The 22,082-nt window shown below is 45.0% G+C and overlaps 1 protein-coding gene across 1 annotated transcript; it reads right to left on the reverse strand.

Annotated features, from left to right (window-relative positions):
* Positions 1–3,727: 3,727 nt before the first annotated feature.
* Positions 3,728–16,339, reverse strand: igfbp2b (insulin-like growth factor binding protein 2b). The gene is made up of 4 exons (XM_042065438.1): positions 15,888–16,339; positions 7,192–7,334; positions 5,255–5,407; positions 3,728–4,217 (listed from the first exon to the last, which is right to left on the reverse strand). Exons 1-4 carry the CDS (start codon positions 16,246–16,248, stop codon positions 4,047–4,049), a joined length of 828 nt encoding a protein of 275 aa, XP_041921372.1. The 5' UTR covers positions 16,249–16,339; the 3' UTR covers positions 3,728–4,046.
* Positions 16,340–22,082: the final 5,743 nt, after the last annotated feature.

Here is a 22,082-nt window from a genome sequence, read left to right on the forward strand (position 1 = left end):
AACACTGACTGACACAAGGGGGACTAACTCCCCATTCAAAATAGCCAGGAAGTGGAGCCACTCCACATATTACACAGGGCCATGTCATGGAAATCATTCCTTTATCACTGACTAAAGGTCCGAGCTGGGCTAACCTCCGGGGAGCACAATATTGGCTTTGGAAGCCAACGACTCAGCATGGACATTTCAACAACAGCATACCGACTTTACTGCAAGAACGGATGGAATGGCCGTCTCATCTTGGCCGGCTCCAACGTTTACAGAGCATACTGAACGTGCGATCATAAATACATAGTCTGTGCTGACACTAGACAGTCAGCCAGTGCGGCCCTGGCACAAAATAATGCGGAAGGTGGAAACCATCAGAGGTGTGTGTGTGTGTGTGTGTGTGTGTGTGTGCGTTTCCTGGGCATGTCGCATTGAAATGTTGGGTGTTTGCTCACCAGGAGGAAGAGGACGGCGCCAAGCGGGATGCCAAGGTGAAGTCCTCCCTAGGATGGCTGCTCACTGAACACTTTTACAAAATCCAGATGTGGTGAAACAGGGAGAGAGAGAGAGAGAGCTGCCACTTGGCCTGGGATGCAGAGGTATTCATTCACAAAATAGGCAGATCAAGGACAGGGAAGTGGACCAGACTCAGGGAGGAACATGTGTAGAGGATTTGATTTGTGAGGTAGTGAACATGACAATTACTATTCTCTTCAAAGAAGCTGACAACTACACTTAGGACTTCAAAGCATTCATGCCCCTTTTATTACATAATTAGGACTACAACTATGGATGGCTACATCTACTCACAACAAAAATACAGCTCATCTTCATATTCTTCAAAGAACAAGTTCTTCTCATAACTTCTATCATTTTATGTGAAAAATGTTGTCTACATGAGGAAACTATATCAAAACCTAAAGTGATGGGTTTACAAGAGATATACTGACCTTGGCTACACTAGCCAGTCTCCATTGCCCACCCCCCCCCCCACCCTTTAAGGGTGGGCCTTGTTCATGGGCAATGAAAGTCTGAAGTTAGAATGATGTGAATTTAGTGCAGAGAATAAAAAATACCCATTGGCTCTGAAGTGTCCAGCTGAGCCAATGGCTTTGGTGCTCTTGAACATCAACGAGAACTGGACTGAAGATGGGCCTTTTCCACAGTCAAGCCGTAAGTCGGACGGATGTGTAAAAACAAATGAGGCACAGATCTGAGGGGTAATATATATTTAATTGTGCTGAAGTTTATCACAGACGTTAAAATACCAAATAACTTTTTGTGTCCCCATGTATTTACGATGTCCCACTTTTTGTAACAAGGTACAAGCTGTTTGTGGTTGTTTCAATGGAGATAAAAGGCACAGGGCACATATAACTGAAGGTGTGTGTTTGTGTGGTGGTGCCCTGTGATAACACACACACACACACACAAATGAAAATGGGGGTGAGGGCTGGCTGGATGGGGCACATGACTAGTTGGCAGGGCACAAGACGTTCTGATTTGCTTAAGAAATTCCCCTGGTCACTTGTGTGACACTCTCCAAACACAGAGACGGGCTTTGACAGTTTTACACTACAGCAGATGGTAAACACTCATCCTTTCCGTCTCCCAGGCTCCAGGAACTGGAGCTGCATCTCCTGCACAGCCCACACTCCTGCTCTCCCTCTCCCTCTCTTTCACACAGACACACACACATTCATACAGGCTATGCAACACTCTCAGATAACACATACTGAAAGGCCTCAAATAATATGCATTCAAATACTCAAAGACATAGTTAGTCCTACACACAAACACACACACACACACACAGATACACACACACACACAGACACACACACACACACACACACAGACACACACACACGTACATACAAAAGAACACACAATTACTCTGTATCAACATTCCCACCTTCCTCAGACCCCTATGGCAAGTAAATATGCACAGAAACTACAAGGTTTGACTTTTCCATTGTTTTTAAAGTAGGCCAAACTCATTGTATCATATAATGAATGATACTGTCAGGGAGAGGTTGTACAAAGATATAGGGGTCATATAACAGGACCAGACTGGACCCCAATTATTGCCACTTGCAGCTGTATCTGTATTACATAAATAAAATAAGTCATTGTCAACTGGTATCCAAGTACCTTTGATCAGTGACTCTTTGCAAAAGGTCTTGTGTCCATTGCTGGCATATTCACATATGTGTTTAACTATAGGCGTCAGAAAGACTGTGAGCATAGCTGCACAGATCTGTCAAAAGATCCTGCGATCACACCAGGTGGATAAAATCTGCTGACAGAGCACCTTCAGCAAACTCATTCAACCTGTGAACCGCTTGGCATCCTTCCATAGAGCTGCAATCATGCATCCACCCACCCCCACCTCCAGCAGATCCTTCACTCCCTTTAGGGAGATCCACAGAGGCTAGGTGCAACCCAGAGGCACTGTAGACATACATTTGCAAACCTGTGTTTATTTATAGGCACTTAACCCACTTAATATCACATTTGTCAGTGCCAGCCCTGTGTCCTACCTTGCCCTCTGTCAGCACTTCATTAGTAACCAATGAACACTCAACCCCCCCCCCCCCCCCCCCCCCTTGCTCCGCAGTACCCAAAACCACAGGCTTCTGGGCTCAACAAACACATGGCTCTGGATGGATGGAGAGCCCGATCGAATGAGAGAGAACAGACAACCTTCCAGCTACCACCAGTGCCCTTAGCGTTGCCTCTCTCTCACTCACTCTTCCCTTCTCTCTCTTTCTATCAGCTTCCGTTCCGTCTAGCACTTCAAACCTACAGTATGAATGCTGTGTGATGAAGCAAGGACACAGTGCTCACACTGCTATCACAGGGGGAAGGAGAGAGAGGGAGGGAGGGAGGGAGGGAGAGAAAGAGAGGGAGGGAGAGAAAGAAGGGGAGGAGAAAGACAGGGGAGGAGGGGATCGAGAGAGAATGCATGCTGAGATCCATGGCAATGGGAGCTTTAAGAAAACAGAGGTATTCTTGAAACGCCTGGGAGAGATAGAGATGGATAGCTCATTGAAGGAAAAAAAAGAAGACCCCAAAAATAAGCTATTTCTGCAGTTGGGGAAACAATCTCTCTTTTTATTATTTATTTATTTCCATTTTATTCATCTATCAATGTATTAAAAGAGGCTGTACAGAATTCACAAGTTCAAAGCACACATTTGCCGAGCCTCCAAAAAAGAAAGCTTGAATAAATAGGACTGGAACTTGGCCTGAGAGCCAGCAGCTGTGCTCCCCGTGCTGCCTGCCCAAAATACCTATACTACTGAGCCAGATGCAGGAACGGCCACAAGATTAAAACAACATTCTCTCAGCCCCCCATGTCGCACGGGCCACTTAACCTATGAATAGGAGGAGACTACGCCAGTCGCTCCATATTAAATTTAGCTAGTCGAAATCTGAATTTAAATCAGGGAAAGAGCTATGGCTCTCCTTGTCTCGTCCTTGCTGTCATGTGTCGTGGTAAGTCACACTTTCCACTCGCTCCCTGTCACTGAAGATTAACTACAGAACTTAACATTTACATGAACACACACACGCAAACGGAGCGCACAGACGTACACCACACACGCACACATACGGCCTCATGCACACATACAATCGCACGCACACACACGCAAACACACACACAGACCACACAGACGCACACCACACACGCACACATACGGCCTCATGCACGCACACTAACACACACACAAACACACACACACGCACAGTCGCACACGCACACAAATACACTCAGAGGCACACACAGACATACACACACAGTCCACATGTGCACACATACAGTATAGAACTGACAAAGAGCATGCTCACACATCCCCACACACCCCCATGCACACACACCCACATACGCATGCACGCACGCACACACACACACACACACACACACACACACACACACACACACACACATTCACAAACACAGTGACCACATACATTTTTTACATGCTTAAAACTCAATCACTTATGACTCTGTCCCCTTCCAGTTTTGGCTGGAGGGTTTTGTGAGAGCACATTTATTTCTGCGCGGTAGTGGCGCTGATGGTGGGGGGCTTGGTCTCCTGGCCGCTGAGGTATTGGCTGCAGCTGGGGTCCCCCCTCACTTTGAGCGACGACGGGAGCTGGACGCCCGTGATAGGGTCCACGCACCAGCACTCGCCCCTCTGCCCGTGGGTGGACATGTGACACTGAAACACAAGGAGAGGAGGCGGAGGGGGTGGGGGGGTTGGGGTGGAGGGTGGGTTTGTTATGCGAGGCGGTGAGGTGGTGGGAACAAGGATTCTGAGGGGTTAATGAGGCACTTGGTACAGTCATGGGTGGGAGAGGAGCGGGTGGAGCGGCGCTCCAACAACAACCATCCGTGGCCCACTTGTCACAGCATGCCTCGGCAACCCCCACCGAGCGCTCCCAAAATGAGGTCATAATTGAACTGGACACAGCTTATGTGGGGACCCAAAATAGGCAAAAAAAAAAACAGACTTTCAATTTTTTCCTTCAGTGAGAAAGAACAAAAACTGACAGTTACTGTAATTGCAAGAGGAACAAGATGATTACGAAACAATCAGGAGCAGTGAGGTACAGTGTTTTAAGCCCTGGGAACAGAGCTTTCACATTAAAACAATGCATCCCGCCCACTTCTCCCAGGGGTCTCTGTCCTTCTTTTACCTCCAAACGTGGACTACTTGGTGTGCTTTCAGGATACAGATATGTCATATCATTGTTTTGACCTGTGCTAAAAATAATTGGGTCTTGCATCAAGGACACGCAAGTGAAGGAAACTTAAACTGTCTCATTGTGGGCCATTGTTTCAACTTTCTGTGCCAAAAAAGCAGCAACTTTCCTCTTACAGACTGATTACAGCCCGATAGTAAATATTTTTACGGCATTGTACCTCCTGTCTCAGACTCTGTCGCGTCTGTGTTGACCAAATGTCCATTCATGAGAGGAAGTAGTGGTGTTTTTTTTTTTTTTCGTTTTTCTCTAAGCTCCATTGAAACATTTCACTGTTTTGGTTTTGCTTCCTTATAAACTAAGGTTTGGGAGAAGATGCACTGGACACAGGTAGCTGTCCTCTTGCTCATATATCCCCTGTTGATTTAGTGATGTGATCATTCATGGCTTATTTTGTTGTTTTATAAGTGACATGTTTCAGAAACTCTGAAATTTGACAGAATCCTTGTAGTGTACAGAGGGCTCTGTTCTGACTGTGTGCATATAGGCTCACCTGCTTCATATTGTACAGGCCCTCCTTGTCACAGTTGGGGAATTTCAGCTCGTAAAGGTTCTCCAGCGAGCCCTTATTGTTAATGAAGGTCATCTTGGAGATTTCCTCCAGAACCTTGTTCAGCTCCTGCTGACATCGGCTATGGCTCTGGTCCTGCAAGAAAGGCAACAATAAGCGCTGGGGTCATGAATCGTTTGTCGATATTCATCTCTCTGGCCCTGCTCTGCCAGTCCTCCTGCGCATTCTTTTAACTGGATGCCAAGCCCTGGCTCCTGCCCTCAACGCCCTTCTCCCCTCGGCCGATGGGGGACACGCAGCTGCATCAAAGGGCCTGGCCGGCGATGGGCTGCGCTCCGCTTGGCCCGAGATGAGAGGGCATGCTGCAGCACCGGGCTGCCAGGGATCTTATCCATATCATGTGAATGACAAGTGGCCCCCTCGCAGAGCCATGGGCGCTACGCTACGCTACGCAAACACTACCCTGGACCATGCTGGGCTGTGCTAGCCTGCGCTGTGCTAGCCTGCGCTGCGCTGCGCTGCCCCGAGGTCCCCAGACCTAACGTCATGTGTTGCTCCCAAAAGGAATCTCTCTGGCGCATGGGGGACGCCAGAGCAGCACGTGAGGACATCCCTCCCCCCTCCACCACCACCACCACCACCACCACCTCCACTCAGCCCTCAGCCCCATGGACACAAGAGAGGAGGCCCGTCCAGCTCTGCCCCTTACCACTCCACACTCATACCATTGTTGTCTCTGCTGTTGTTCACTAATGGTCTCATCGATTGTCTTTTTTCCTTGACTATTTCTTGTTTAATAGCTGCTATAGAGAGAGTTAAATGAGGGGGAAAATCTGGGTATGTATATCATTGTTTTTCAGGTCAAAACACTTATGGCTTCTGTTAATGGCTATAGAGGGCACGCTAATTTGTAAAGACTGAAGCTGGAGTTCCCAGTCACATGGACAAACTGTGGTCAACTGTAATGCACTGCTTTCTCCACAGATTATTTGGTTAACAAATGAGAAGCACACACAATGTGTCACGTTTCAACAAACAACCTAGTCTTAAAAAGGCTTTGGACAGATAGTCATTTTAACTGATAAGAATTATTCAGGAGTATTTATTGACGCTGATGCGTTGGTGAGGACATGAACATACTTTCACAGAAAATAGCCTTACTTTAGATTTACACAATGGGCAAACTAAATAACAATGGATTTATTCTGAGCGTAAGGAATGTCCAAATGTGTCGCTGGTTATTCTTTTCCTCTTTCCTGTAAATGGCACACTTTACTGCTTCACATTCCTGTTAACAGCTCCTCCCTATGAATTATTAAATGTAATTGATGGCAGTGATACAAAAAAGATACTCTAAAATGAAAAAAGGATATTTTACAGTTGGATATTGAAGGAGTGATTTACTAGTTAGAATACCATAAAAATAACTAATTTTTTACAGAACAACATTGAAGATGGAGATGTTCCCTTTGGATCCTCTTTCAACCTCAATTTGTGACAAAATGAGGTTTAAAAAATAGATGACATGATAAAAAGTTTTATTTATGATGACACGTTATTATAATTATGTATTGCAAAAGTATTCACCGATATACCATGAAATAAATCATTCCATCACTGTGGCACACTAGCTTTATCTTTATATGTATGTATGTATCTGTCTTTTCTATAAATGTGTATATGTCAGTATGTGTGTGTGTGTGTGTGTGTGTGTGTGTGTGTGTGTGTGTGTGTGTGTGTGATAACCAGAAGAGGGCACTGCCGTACTAAATTCAGTGCCAGCTCAGGTCAGCGTAGACCTTTAGCTTGCCACAGTTTGTTTGCATGAAGCTTGTGTCCACTTAGGATAGGACCCAAGGGGTTAACTGGAGGCCTGTAGCCTGCTCGCTGCCCCGAGGGCTGGGGAGAAACACACTCACGGGCCAAGGGTGTGCGGGACGCGTCTCCTCCAGCCAGTTGGTCCTCATGGTCTTCTTTATGTTTTGATTGTGCCTGTGCACAGCGACGTTGAGTATGCATGTTTGCTTTCTCTGAGGGGGGACTTTGGTTCCAGAGACTTCTCCTGGTTTACACAAAAAACACACAAAGTCTCACATTACTCCAAATCAGTATTGCAATACTATATAGGTCATGGCCATTTCCTAAGGTTCACCCACTGATTTGTCGAGGTAAAATAGCAGACTAAGAATGGGACCCATTTGGCTGATATAGCACAAGTAGCATCAGGGCTTTGGCAGACCATCAGAGACCAACGTGGACAAGCTAATAAGCAGCCCTTAATCACAGCTACTGAATGAGACAGAACAGCCAGTAAAACGAGAGCTACCTTTTATCTCTGGCAAGCACTTTAAGGTAAATGCAGGCAATCCTCTGTGTTAGATTAAAATAGTTGCTAAATCTTTGAAACATGATCGCATGTCAGGATAATTGTTGCTATTTATAGCCTATAGGGTACTCATGTATTTAATTCACTGACTTGGGAGATATACCTTTGATCATTGAAACCCAATGAAGGTTAATTTCCTTCTATAATCTTTGCCATCAGATATAATCAGATGATTTTATTGTGTGCCAAAATGACTGACAGTGAAATTGTTCGTTTCCATCAACTAAGTCAACTCCACTGACTGTGCAACATTGAACATTAAGAAAACACGATAAATACAATATAAAAAAGCAATGTAAAAATACGGTGCACATTATCAACTGTACACAAACATATACAGTATACACAACTTTCACAAAACACAGATAGACACATAGCTAAGAGAGACAGAAGTTGGGCTGTGAAAATTCAATATGATAAAATGAATAACACTCCTGACACTAAATGCCATCCATCAACTACATGTTTGAAGATGAAGAATTATGATGTCTGGGTCTGGCCCATAAGGAAGGGTCTCCAGTTGTACTGTGCTACCATTATAGAAGAAAATGCAACTTCATCTGAGTCCATTTTCAACCCCAGCCTCTGGATCCCTGCTGCCACGTTGTAAGGCATTCTGACTGCTCAGAACAGAACCCTGAACACAACAACTGTTTCCAACTGTGACCCAAGTCCTAACAATTACTTTTTTGCCCACTACTGCGCTAATGAGCACTGCTCATCGCACAGTGTGTCAGAGTGAAAGTGAATATGGAATGCAACCTAGGTTTAGCATTTAATCGGAAGTCCATGACTGAACTATGCCACAGTGCCAGTAGACTCCTGTCTCTGCTTTACAAACAAATGGAGCAAGATATTGTGGTTGATGGAGAAACAAAACCACTACAACTGTCAGAATACTGTTAGAATAATACTGAAAATATTGGTGGTAATCTGTTGAATCTATGAAATCAGTGAAATTACATCGCTGCAGTGACTTCCCCAAAGTGTCCATTTCAGTCCACCATTCTAGGTTTCTCTTCACTACAGAGTAGCAAACTAAAATGTTTTACAGCGCTGCATCGTTGCATGCATCTATTTAGGACTATGTTGTGAAACAGGTATTTCCACAGTCACAAGTCAACAGTAAAAGGCCTGATTGGCCTGTTTGTGTGGTTAACAATAAAAACAATGTATAATCTGTCTGACCTCCCATCCCTGTTCTTAGTGTTTGTTCCATTCTCTCATCGCTTCCCTCTGGATGACTCCAGGACACTGACATCGGACCTATTGGCTGCGGCGCCATGCGCTCTGCTCTGTCAGATGTGTGCCATCACATCAGTCCCTGGCAACAAAAGCTCTGCACAAACACCGTCATTTACTCTCCTTTAATCAAGGCTCCACTTCACATAATAATGGCGTGCCCCAAATATCCCTCTTCCCCATTCATCCCAGGGCCGCAGAAGGCAGCAAGACGCGATGTCTCCAGGGGCAACGCTGATGTACAGTATGTCACTCTGTGTAATGCCACTTCAATGAGTAGGTCACTGATCCCCAGGGAGAGAGGCCTGCTCTCCTCCCCCGCAGGGTCGGCGCTGTTAACGGAGTCCTCTCTGTGATCTCATCGCTTCACCGTCTGCTCCATCTGAAGGCGAGCACGGCGGGCGGGCAGGGTGGTTGAGCGCGTTGGCGGCGGCGGCGGCACACCAGAGGGCGAGAGAAGGAAGTGTTGAAAAGCACTCCCCTCAGGCCACGCGCCCAGAACAGACATGCGGATGATGTCACGGGCCCCAGGGGTGGCTGCCCCGTGGAAGATCTGAGGGGAGGATGATTGCCTGGACCACAGCATTGTCCGGCCACGGATCCCACACTCTCCAGTTTCACAGCCAATATCCATGCGAGCAGGCCCTAAGAATAGTGTCTCTCACTGTTCAACTCAGCGTGCATCTCTTTTCTAATAGTTTGCCTCATTTCAGAAATTGTTGGCAGCTAGGCGGACATGCTGCGCTATGATCCGGACACCTGCCATTACGTACTCTCCCAGCTATCCTTTTCCGTTGCCATAATGGCCCTGGGCCTGCTCCAATAACACCTCCTTGTCCAAGTCTCTCGGCCCCTCTCTCTGAGGGCTGACAGTGTGTGGGCCTTGGCGGTCTGGGTGTGGACACTTGCTCCTATCGGGGTCATTATGGCCTCCGCTTGATGCTTGTCCACCAGTGTCTCACTGGGAGCTGAGGTGCTGCTGTAAAGCCCAGCTTAAGATTATGCACCGACAGAAGCCTTCATTTAGGCAGGGGTTCAAAAAAGTGCTCTATCAAGATGGTACAGTATGTCTCAGGTCATAAATGACAGAATCATTTCTTATTTTCACATACTCTGTCAATATATTACAAAATATACATGCTGCAAAGCATTTTAGTTTGATCCTTTCTGACATGGGTAAATATGATATAGACACGGACATGGTTCTTTTTCTCTTTTTAAACACTCTTGGATATGTGTTAGGTATTAACTCCTGGCCCCAGGACGTACAAGACGACAGCAGGCCCTTTGAATCCCATAAGTCAGATACTCCATCTTGCTTTCAATAACTGCTGAAAAAATTACAGTGTAGTATAATGAGTACATTTTAGAAGCTGCACTGCCAAAAAGCAATCAAATTACTATTTTGGGTTAATGAATGTTTCGGTTAACTGGTTGGAGTTTATAAACATATATGTACATAAAGTGGAATTATGGCCTCCGCTGGCCTATGCAGCGCTGTGAAAGAGAGTTTGGTTTGCTCAGGCCCTGGGGTGATGACATAACCCCCCTCCCCTTGGGTCCATCATCATGCTCAAATGGAAAACTAACAAGACGACATTGGCATTGATTGAAATGTGTCCACAGTTTACCCTTATGGTTAAACATCTACTAAATAAATAGCCAGCACAACCCCTCCTAGTTCCACATACAGAAATAACAAGTAATGAGATGGGACTTTTTTGTACCAGGCAGCAGAGAGCCAGCAAAGAGGTCATGAGTTGTATGAAAAAGCAAAGCAACGCAGACAGCCGAGGCTGTTGATTCGCTAGCTGGGGCATGGGGGTTATTTCACGGTTACATAAGAGCAGGCCCTTTTGCGATCGTTACAGCTCGGAAGGGCCATGGTGCCACAGCGGCACAAAATAACAGTACATAAAGTCATTTCATTTCCTTTCACTGTAGAAATGAAACAGTCATCAGCCCTGAGGCCACATGCTAGAGAGGAACGTTCTTGGGTATCTGCACAGAACCCTTTTGCTCAAAGATTCTAGAGCAGAGCTGTTCTATAATCTTTGCTTTTGCTTGTCCTCAGGTCTGGGAATCGTAGTGTTTTTTGAGAGCATGTGACCGGTGTTGACAAATGCCTCCCATAATGATGTTTGGTTATGGGAAGCCATGGGAAACTTTACAACAGCTGATATCTACACTTCATAGTAAATGGCTGCAAAGTTGAGAATCCAGGAAAATATTAACAGATTGAGATAAAAGGCATTTCAGCATATTTCTACCACAGACTTTCCATTTAACTTGTGGTGCATGACACACAGGTGTAATGTACAACAACTTGATAGTTGGAAACCTAAATCAACTAAGGTGCGGAACTAAACTGAAAAAGTAGCTGTAATCCAATGTAATGGTAGAGCATTGTGTTGAATTTGTTAATGGTTTGCGTACATCTGGGCCTGTCTAAGACTCTGATGACCAATGAATGTTGAGACATGAAGGCTCACTGGACGGCATTGCCTGTGTGAGTCTGGGACTTCCATGGAAGCAAGTCACCTCCTACTTGCTGACAAAGCGTTTCCAGAGTACAGCCTCATGGGAGGTAGACTACCTGGCGAGAGATCTTCTCTCTTTTAAAACCTCCATGCCAGGACATCTGCCTGGGCCTTCTCCTATCTCTAATTACAAATGCAAAGACAGACTAGTAGTGCTGTGTAGTCGTAAATCATTCTCAACCTGATGACTAAGCTCTCGCCTTGTGCAGGCGAACCTGTGCAGGCACGCTCATGTGTGTGGGTGTTCATATGAACGTGTATGTGCGATAACATCATTACAGCAAATATAATGAATATCATTAAGTCGTTACCTCAGAAATTAAAACACAGAGGTTATTTGTACAGCACCACTCTCCATTGTTGTAACTAAATGACAGAAATGAAAACTAAATAGGTCAAGCTTTGAAAAAAAAGTGATCTTGACTCCACATCGCCTGATATAGAAAAAAAACAGAGGACTTGTTTTCAGAGGGATGACTGCCGGCTACAGCCAAATGCTGTCAGCTTTCCATTTTCACTTTGTCAAGCTGTGTTGATCTTTTCCTGGCACCATAGAAACAGGGCCCTACCTGCCGAGAGGAGCATGAAATCTGGCATTAGCGATGGATTGTGCAGTGCCTCCAGGATGCTCTCAAAACACACAAGACATACAGAATGTTGCTATTTTGGACAGCGGTTGCCATATACAGAAATCCTTTGCTTCAAATAACACAAAAGATATGTTCAGGGCTATTCTCTCATTCAGAGCATTTTGCCAAATGAAACTGAATCTGTCAAAATACTGTTGTAAGACTACATATCTTGAAGCCAAAGCACTTCAAATCAGTGCCACCGGCAAGTGCAGTGAAGCAAAAGACAATTGGGTGAGTTATGTCTTGCACAGCTCTGCTGTGTTATTGGTTTTGTGCCTCTATCTGCTTAGTGTAACTTTTCTCTACATGACCTAAGCCCTAGACATGGGAAAATTAGAGATGCGTTTGTCATAGTCAGATGTCAGATGACTCCCAGTGAGGCCTTGGGAATAATCCACACTAATGTGATATTGTACATGTTTAAAACAAGCTTGCTAAAAAGTAAAGTGATACAAAGAGTATACCTCAGTTCCCCATATATTTACTTTTCAAGCTACTTTTATGATTATTAAGTTCTCTGAGAAATGGTCAAAAGGTGAATATAGACATCACTTTATGGTGAAGTAGGACGGTTGTGTGTGTTAGTGTGTTAGTGGCTCTTCTGAGTGCAGGCTGTCTATCATCTGGCCTCTCCTATCCTCCCCCTCTCCAGCCTGTGGGGGTTTCGCTCAATTCTTCCCTCTCCACGCGCCCAACACTGTCGACACCCCTGATGTCTGCGGGGGCGGCAGTCAAGTCCCGCCACCCGTGCAGAGCCTCTCTTAGGGGTCGCAGGTCCTGACACGCTGCCGCCACCAAAGGCATCCCCTACTCTAATTAGGCACCTGTAGGGGTGTCGGGGAGGTGGGAGGGGAGACATGGGGCAAGCCCCAGCACATCTCACCCCTGCGGGGCTTCAAGGCCAATCACAGTATACATGACACACAAAAACAGAGAGTGAAAGATAAAGACAGCAGACCACAGATGGGGGAGGTAAGAAAGAGACAATGAATGAACAGTGATTCAGAGGATGACTGGGGGGGAGAGAAAGAGTGAAACGCTACAAAAAAAACACAGAAATGGAGAGTTTGAAAGGAGTTCAAAAACGTCACATAAACCTAAGACCAAAAGTTAGATTGTATAAACAGAGACAAAAACGTCAAAGTCAAGAAGTTCCCATAGAGATTTCATCAAAAACAGCTTTGTAGCATTAACGTCATAACTTGGTGCCGACAAGAGTTCACTTGAGCTTAGAGCAGTCAAGACATGTGCGATGCGCAGCCAGGTAGAAAAGGACAAAAGTTCATCGACTCATCTCTTTCTGCAAGCCAAACTGACTGCATGATTTTGTTAACACATCATCATCATCATCATGATCATCAACAACATCACCATCATCAACAACATCATTACTCATGGTTATGGATAATCTGAAGAGTATCCCACGTCATCCAGAAACACTGCACTGTCACACTCATTATGAAAGCTATGCACCAAACAGCCCAGAGTAACCTTGCATGAGTCCCTACCCATAAAAAAAAATCCCTCATCTGTTGCTATTTACCTTTTTTAAGGTGATGGGGAAAGCAATATGAGAGTATGCAATATGCACTATGTGGCTGCAGCCTCAGACATGCCAACAGCAACAGCTATCAATTGCAAAACTGGCCCCGTGTGCCGGGCCACTGGGTGATGAGCCAAGACTGCTGCCCCGAGCGCTTGTGTTGGAGACATATCTTATCTCCAAAACATTCCCTCCGCACAGCGCAGCGCCTCACTGAGCGCCCGCTCACGATCTGGATGCCAGGGTAGCCCCTGGGCGAGCCTCCACCTGGTCCCCGCTGGGCTGGCGCCACGGCTGGGGCACCCATCACCCTCGGCTCAGGCTCCCCACCGCGCACGGGGAGCCAGCCACAGGTGGAGCCCTTCCCCAGCGATTACTGTTACAGGACGTGTTTGAACACACCCCGAGAAAGAACCTCGAGTGACAGAGAGAGGGCAATAGTGAAACAAGGCTGTAATGAGAACAACCATGACACATTTGGCTTTTCATCTGAGCACCAACACAGCAACAAATGGGTGAAGTGCTAATGAAGGCCTAATTGCTCAAACAAAGCCGAGATGGTTGCATGCTATAAATAAAACCAAGGGTGAGGGACATGATGTACCCAGCAATAAAGAGTTCACGTACGGACACAACAAATGACTGGACAGTGGACACAAACAAACAAAGTGATAAACAAGTCATAAACAAAGTGTCATAGTCAAGTCATAAACAAAGTGTCATGTAAGGTCTTGACCATTACGCCTCCCTCCAGTGCCCCATAATACCATCAGTCATGCCACTACTACACAATACACTAGACCGCTCTGCATGACTGAGCCATGTTCTGGCACAGTAACAGACTCGAGCCAAACATTAGCTCAGGTCACTAAGAACCCCTCATATTGTTTGGGCCAATAGAAAGAACATGATGAGGGATTGTTTGAAGGGAACATGCCAGGCTTTGTGTACTTTGTACCAGGCTGGCATCAAAGGGCATTAAGGTCCCATGGCAGAAACAGAAGAGGACAAATGTCAACAATGAGCTGTTTCTCATTCTCATGCATTCTCTATAAATGGTTTGAATAATCTATTAATTAATATGGAACAATGGCTTTTAATATTAATGACCATTCACAACCCAGAGGACATATTTATCTCACTGGATGCACAATCGTTCAAATGCATGAAGGATCCTTTCATGGCTGCTGGCCTTGACCATATTGTGCCTGAACGCAGAATAGAAGCAGGTCACTGAGGCAGAACTCCATCACAAGAGATCAGAGGCAAAGCTCAAAGTTCACAATGCTGTTGAATTGGTATGAGCCATTTCCCCTTTGGTACCCATCAACACAAGTGGCCATTTGTTTGCAACGTGATTAGTGGAGAGAAGAGGAGACAGAGGAACAAGATGGAGGAAGGAGAATAATGGAGACTGGTTGATTATCACATGTGCTCCAGGAGGCTGTGTCTTGATGTTAAATCAAGTCTAGTTTCAGCAGCGTCACAACATAGTGTAACATAAATGTACTAAATATGTTTCCAAGAGATATTTATGGTTGCTATGCATTTCCTGTATTTGGGCATATCATGCAAAAGAATATGGTTGGATTGTGGGCATGAGGGATTTCCTGAGAACAGCTGATGCACATGAACTTGAGGAACTTGAGGAAGCAAACCAGCATGCAAACCACTGATAAGTCCATTAAAAAAGAGCAATAGTTATAGTAATATTTATATAGTATAATAGTTATAGTAATAGTTCTAGTCAACTGCATATGACACACTGTCAGTAATGTTTACCTAACCTGGTGATTTTGGAAAGGCAAATTTACGTTTGAATTAGAAAGTAAAAAAACAATATCTCGGTTTATTCAAAAGTAGGGTATTCTAAAATACACTCTGTGCGAAGCTGGCCGTGGGGTAAGTTAGTCACAGATTCATTTTTTAATCATGACGAATATTGCATTATTTCTATTTACACTTGACTTGTGAACACCCGAAGCGTATTCACAGAATAAAAAAAAAACGTATGGGCTAAAAAGAGGGAATTTCATTTTAAATCGGTTAAATTAAATGTTTAAAACAAAGACCTGAATGAAAATAAACACGATACTTGATGCTGTCAGAGCAATCACACAGCAGACCGTGATTACATTATGCAAGTGTTCTTTTTAGACTCAATAATGGAAAAAATGGCAGACCATGTTCCTAGACTGCTGGGTCAACGGGAAACACCACGCATTTCGGTATTTCAAGGTGTTTATCTGTACATTTGCAGTGGACAACTTACCACTTTGTTCTCGGTTCTCAAGACTGACAGTAGGCTCAACGTCCACTTTATGCCCACATTGTCCCAATCCCTTTACCAGCTGATCCAGGGGCATGTCGGAATCCGGAGTCGGGTAACATCTCAAACCGCTGGCGCATCTTGGCGTGTACACGCCGCATAATTCTCCCAGCTGCCGGGCACATACCGGACAGCAGCCACAGCCGGGTTCTCTCACAATCTCTACACAAGTGGCCGTGAGTTTTGGGCATGCGGCTTGCCTCTCCGCGGTGCAGCTCGGGCAGCGAAATATCACCTCCCCTAATAAGGTGCATGGTAGCACGAATGATGCTAGCAACAAATGGCAATGAAAATACGACACCATGGTGTCTTTCTGTAGTTGGATATTGCGTTTTAGAACACCAACTTCAGGTTGGAAAGTGCAACTGTCAGCGACCAGGTAAGGTCCGACTGGGATCTCTGCAGGGTCCTATTAACTGTCAAGTTCCTCTGACATCACGTCAAAAAGCTTGCCAAAAAGCTAGGACACAAACATGTTTGTGAGCTGCTGTCTGTTATATTCTAGTTCCATACATGAAGCATAGCCTGACATAAAATATATAATGTGAGTCCTGCATTTAGTAGCTACAGCAGTTTTTGCTCTGAATATTGATTTATTCACAATTACACTATGCGTGTGTTGGCTCTTTTCTCTCCCACTCTTTCTTTCTTTCTTTCTTTCTTTCTCACCCCCTCTCCACAGATTGTGTTCAACTATGTGTAAACTATTAGGAAAACACATGTCAACATCATTTAAAATATTATTTCATATCACTCCCAATATCTCAAAGGTTTAGTGCAATGTTGCAGAAAAATACATCTTGATTACACCTTACCACACCAAAAAATGAAACCTGTAGTGACTGTTAGAGGATCATAATTATCCTTAACTCATGCACATGCCAAGATCATTTAATTGCCTGTGTAAACTTACAGAATTTTCATATCCTTTAAGGTCAACAGTTAAGAAAAACAGAACTTGCCCTGGGAATATTATGTGGCCTGCAATTTTTAACATGACCACTCTCCTTTCCTGTCATGTCCATTGGCACTTAATTAAATCTGCACGTTTTAGCCCAATCTGGCCTCCTCGCTGTATGTGGCCTATTGATTACAGAGTGAGGGAGCCGAGGTGTCGTGCATACACATGGAGCAAGCCTCTGTTAACCCATATAATGTGGCTGTCTCTCACGGTTGCCTCCGAGACTAACCGTTGTTGATTTAAGAGTGCATAAATAGCCGCTCACTGTGAAACGCTAGCCTGCAGTGCCAGGCAGATATAAATGAGGATTATTTTGTTTTGTGGGTGCTTTCTGATTTTATGGCATTTATGTGTATATGGCCAGCCGCCTGTCCCGGTGCAGTGGCTATGCAGGAGAGTGGGGGATGCTTGAAAAGCCTGTTGTGAGCTAGGAGTTCAGCAGTAGCTGGCCTGTTTATACAGAACCTCATGTCATTTATAAAAAGCAACAGCATGCTATTTTATAAATGCGGCTCATAGACAGAGTTTGAATACAGAGGCCGAGGTGTTTGTTAGTAAAGAGAATCCCTGAAATGCTGCATTCACCAGACACGCCTCCACGAGGTCACTACCTCTGAGTTGGATTGAGGCCCACTCTCACCAGCATGTTCAGAATCAATACTTATCATGGCGAACAGGCACACCATCTGGAACAAGTGTACCTCATATCTAATCAGTCACACTAATCATAGGAGACAGGAAGTGGGGATCTCAGGTGACAGGAAGTGGGGATGAAGGGAAAAGAAGGAGTGAAAGAGAATGAATAAGAGATAGTTTGCCTATTTGGAATCATGTGGTAAAGCCTTCTTAAGATGTTACTATTCTGACTTGTTCACTTGTGATAGTTAAAACCCAACCTCAACGCCTTATTTATCTTACATTATTGAGCAGTTATTAATGATATCCCAGGATGGAGATGAAACCTCTACTCTTGCTGAAGGGGTGGGAACTTTCCTGTTAAGCTCCATAGAAAAAGTTATTTCTATCACTTGGGCAAATATATTTACCATATATTTACCTGTTTGTTGGTTTTTGTGAATCAACAGAATGTTTAATGCTTTTTCCACTAACTGTTTATTTTTCATATAATGGTGTGGTAGATATAGGCAGCCCCTGTGAGGGTAACTAAATATAATTAATTATGCAAAATGTCAGAATAATTTTTCCTTGCTAGTGTTGAGCTGCATATTCCATAATTAGAGTTCACACTGAAAAGACACCTGTGTGACCCAGGTGTGGACTAAGAGTAAGGTGAGTCTTTTCCTGAGTTTACACACATCCCACGTTTGACCTCTTGGTCTGTGCTGGGGTTTCCTTGCAGCAGTTGCACCATGAGTCCAGAATCCAGCGTTTGGCCTGCGCCGTCGGACTCGCCTATGAGGTAACGTCTGACAGGTCGGTCCCTCTGCACGATTCCTGACCTCGTCCAAACTCTCAGCAGCCCAGAGAATAGCCCAGATTTGCATGCTAATACCTGGTTTGACTGTTGGAGCCTCTCTGGGGCAGAGAATAGGGGAGGCTTTTGTTGTCCTGTAATGGAGATCTACTCCTAGCGGCTAATGCAAAGGAACACATTCGCTCCGAGTATCTTCCTGTGTGCTGGGTGAGAAGCAGTGGCGTGGACCTAACCCAAGCTAAGACAGGATATGGGTGTCTGCCCTTGCTCGGTGTTCTTTGGTGGTTTTGTTATTGCAAGCCTTCCCTCCATGTCAGTGTAATTCAATTGGATATGACAAGACACAGCGCACACAGGCAGGGTCGGTGACAACTCCGTCTGCTTGGATAAACTCACGTTCTCTGCTGTTAATTTGCGCTCGTGCTACCAGTAGCAGCTTGGAGCATGTTATCAGCTCGCAGAATAACTTCACTGTGCTGAGTTGTTTATTAGCATTCATTAGCATTACTTCTCCAGCCCATTCGTGTTCGGTTCAGTGTGTCACACTGTATTCTGACATTGTTTGAAATAAATGAGGTTGAACAGCATGTGTACTGTATGTGCAAACTCACAGACCTCTAATTGACCCCCCTGAAATACAACCCAGATTGTTTGACGTCACTGAACTGCGGCCACTGTAGTGCCTTTGAACTAGTCTCTGACCCAGAACGACATCCTCCACCATGCCAAAATACACAGTCGCCTTATTGTTACACCGGTATAAATAATTCTGCTGAGTGAGGGGAACTGCCTGGACATCCTCTGGTCAGGGCTCTTTGGAGAGCTCTATCACAGACCATACATTGTTGCCGTGGTTCTGCGGAAGCCCCCGTGGAACTAGCACATCCAGAGGCCCCATGCTTTGTCTGTCACTGCCACCTGGAGGCGTGCGCACAGGAGGCAGGGGCCGCTAGTCTAGCGTCTCTGGTGCGGCCTCTGGATGTGCTGGTTCCACGGGGGCAGGAGATGAGCAGCGCAGCGGCCACTGAAATAAGGTTCCTTTCCAGGGAACCCTGCCCTCTGCGGCACTCATCCTCTCAAACAGTTCTTTGCAGCGATCCTTGAACTTCACATCTGAGAGGAAAAGGCCAAAAACAGGTGGAGCAAGTATGCGTATCTGTGCCAGTAACACAATTACTGGAGTACCACTGATGCCCTAAGTTTGATAACCTAATGCAAACAAAGAAAGGAGCTTTCCATGCACTGTGATGTTGGTTAAGGTAAAGTGTTGACAAATAACAGTAACAGTAAGTATCAGTGACAGTAACAGTAAGTATCACATGCAATGTGTTGTTTTTGAACATGATTATAAATGTGGAATAACATGAAAGAGTAATAGCAATCATTTGAAGCATGCCAGTTTTTTTGTGCACCAACCAAATCAGTCTGAATGTGCAGCTCCGGCGTCAGATCTCCTTTTGAGTATTTGCAGATGGTACATCCTCCTTGCCCCTTCCAGCATGCTGTCAAGCAGAGCATCTGCCTGTGTCTGGACTGCTGCCTTAGTTTTCTTGGCATACTGTAGGTCACTTCTCTGGCCTTTCTCTCTCTCGCTGTCTCTCTGAGGCCTCAGGCCTGCCCGTCTCCTTCCCTCAGTAGGGTCAGGAGCGTGAGGAGCTGACAGAAAGCCTCTCTCATCTTTTCCATCCAGAGCTCGGCCGTCTGTCCTCGCCAGGCCACCATCTTGAGCTTGAACGCAGAGGAGAGCATCCTCATGACTCGCCGCGTGTGCTAACCGAGTACAGAGGCATTCATAGCTGCAGAGGGTCGTAGTGTTTTCCCTCATCAGACACAGGTATCTCGGTGGCTCCAGACTAATCTCAGTGAGTTAGCTACCGGTCACGTTTTTACACTCTTCTCTCTATTGTTTGGAGAGTGTCTACTACAGTACATCATTGGTGCTTTCACTGTTTAGGACTAAGCCCTGGGGGTGACAGTGTCCTTGTTAAGTAGACAAGAAGCCTGATCTAGGGCAGGTTCCCACTCCCAGTGTCTGTCTGAGACATGCTTTCTATTTTAGGCGCAAGACACCCTGTTCAAACATCACATTCACTGTCACAAAAGGCTTTAATGTGAATCTAGCCAACCTATATGTTTGTTCTGGAGCTAACAGGATTATGCCTGCATCTCAGTGAGATGGAAATGTTTTCATATAAGTGCTGCTGGAAATTTCTTGAGTCACAAATGGATTATGATTGTATTATGTGTATGTTGCTTAGCGACGCAAGATGGATATGCATTAGCTAAATCACCAAAACATTCAATTTTGCCTTTAAGATGAAAAAAAAGTCTGAATGGTGGTGAAAGGTATTTTCACAAGATTCAGCAGAGTCCATCTTTCAAGTGGTCTTCTAGACAAGGCAAATTAAGCGTAGCACAATATCACAGGATATTTCCACCACTCATTCTTCATTGTAATTGAAGGGAGTAGAAAAAGAGAGCGAAGAAAAAGCCAAGAGAAGAGTTTGGACAAGCTAACACCCAGCACCAAAATTGGATATAGGAGATGAAAGGATTGGCCAATGTTTTCCAGCTCCACTTTAATTGCTGCTCAAATTAAAAAAAGAAACAATAAGGGGCCCCTCTGTTTCGCCCTCCAAGAGCAACATTGAGAGTGGAAGGGGCAGAGACAGGTTGGGTCAGAGACTCTAAGTGTGGAGAAAGACTCGCCTCAGTGGAGTTGACTGCTCCTCAGCATTCCAGACGGCTCTGACAGCGTCCCATTCCATTAATAGCTGGGCTCCATGTCAATCTTCATTTCGTCCAAAAACTGTTCCCAGACTGCTGGAAAGAAATGAGAAGAGAGAGGAGGAGAGCAGAGGGGAGATGAGATAGAGAGATCTCAATTGTGAGGGAAAGGCTGAAAATACTTACTTCAGAAAATGATGAGCACACAAGGCACAACAAACATAGCTCAATCACATCAAACACAAATTGACATATTCTTGAGCATGAAGGTGCACTGGATTTCATTTTAACATGTTGAAGATGTCCTGCAGAATCCTTTAGATTTAATACAAATCTGAATATGTTTTTATGAGTGAAAGAAAAGTAATTCATACCAACAATTCAAAGCACAGCAGAGAATATATGTAGGCCTCACCAAAGGAAGCATAAACATTAGCAATCGCTTAAAGGGTAATAAAACCAAGAGTGACTCGTACATATCACCCTGCTGTCTGACCCCTTCCAGGAGGGAGGCAACTGCTAATATTCAATGTTGCTTTTTATAGACCATAGTTGTTGACACACTGTTGGATAAGCTTCAAGTGTGTGAAAGCAATCTAAAATAATGTTTTTGTAGGCCCCTGGGTCACAGAGGCACTTTAAGTAATCGCAAGGATAAATGCATACAGTGGGAAAAAGTCTTAGCAGTAGTTGGATTACAATAATGTTTGCTCTTTTGTCCCCTGGGTAGAGAGAAAGAACAACAGAGAGGTGATGAAAACTGCATTGTAATTTTTTTGCCAAGTGTACAGCTATGGTTTTGTGTCATGCTGTTGTCTCTGACAGTATTTGGAATGAAGTCAGTCATGAAGATAAGAGGTTTCCAAGCGGCCGTCATCATCTGAGAGGCACACTAGCGACTGTCAGTCCAGTCCCTCCTGACCGCCTCCTCATCAGCACACAAATACCACACAAATGAGGGTTTGGGCTGGGCCCGAGCGCAGCCTGCGCCATGTTGGCAGCTTTTGGCCCCTTT

The sequence above is a fragment of the Alosa sapidissima genome, chromosome 2, assembly GCF_018492685.1.
Source record: "Alosa sapidissima isolate fAloSap1 chromosome 2, fAloSap1.pri, whole genome shotgun sequence".
In the NCBI taxonomy this organism is placed as follows: domain Eukaryota; kingdom Metazoa; phylum Chordata; class Actinopteri; order Clupeiformes; family Clupeidae; genus Alosa; species Alosa sapidissima.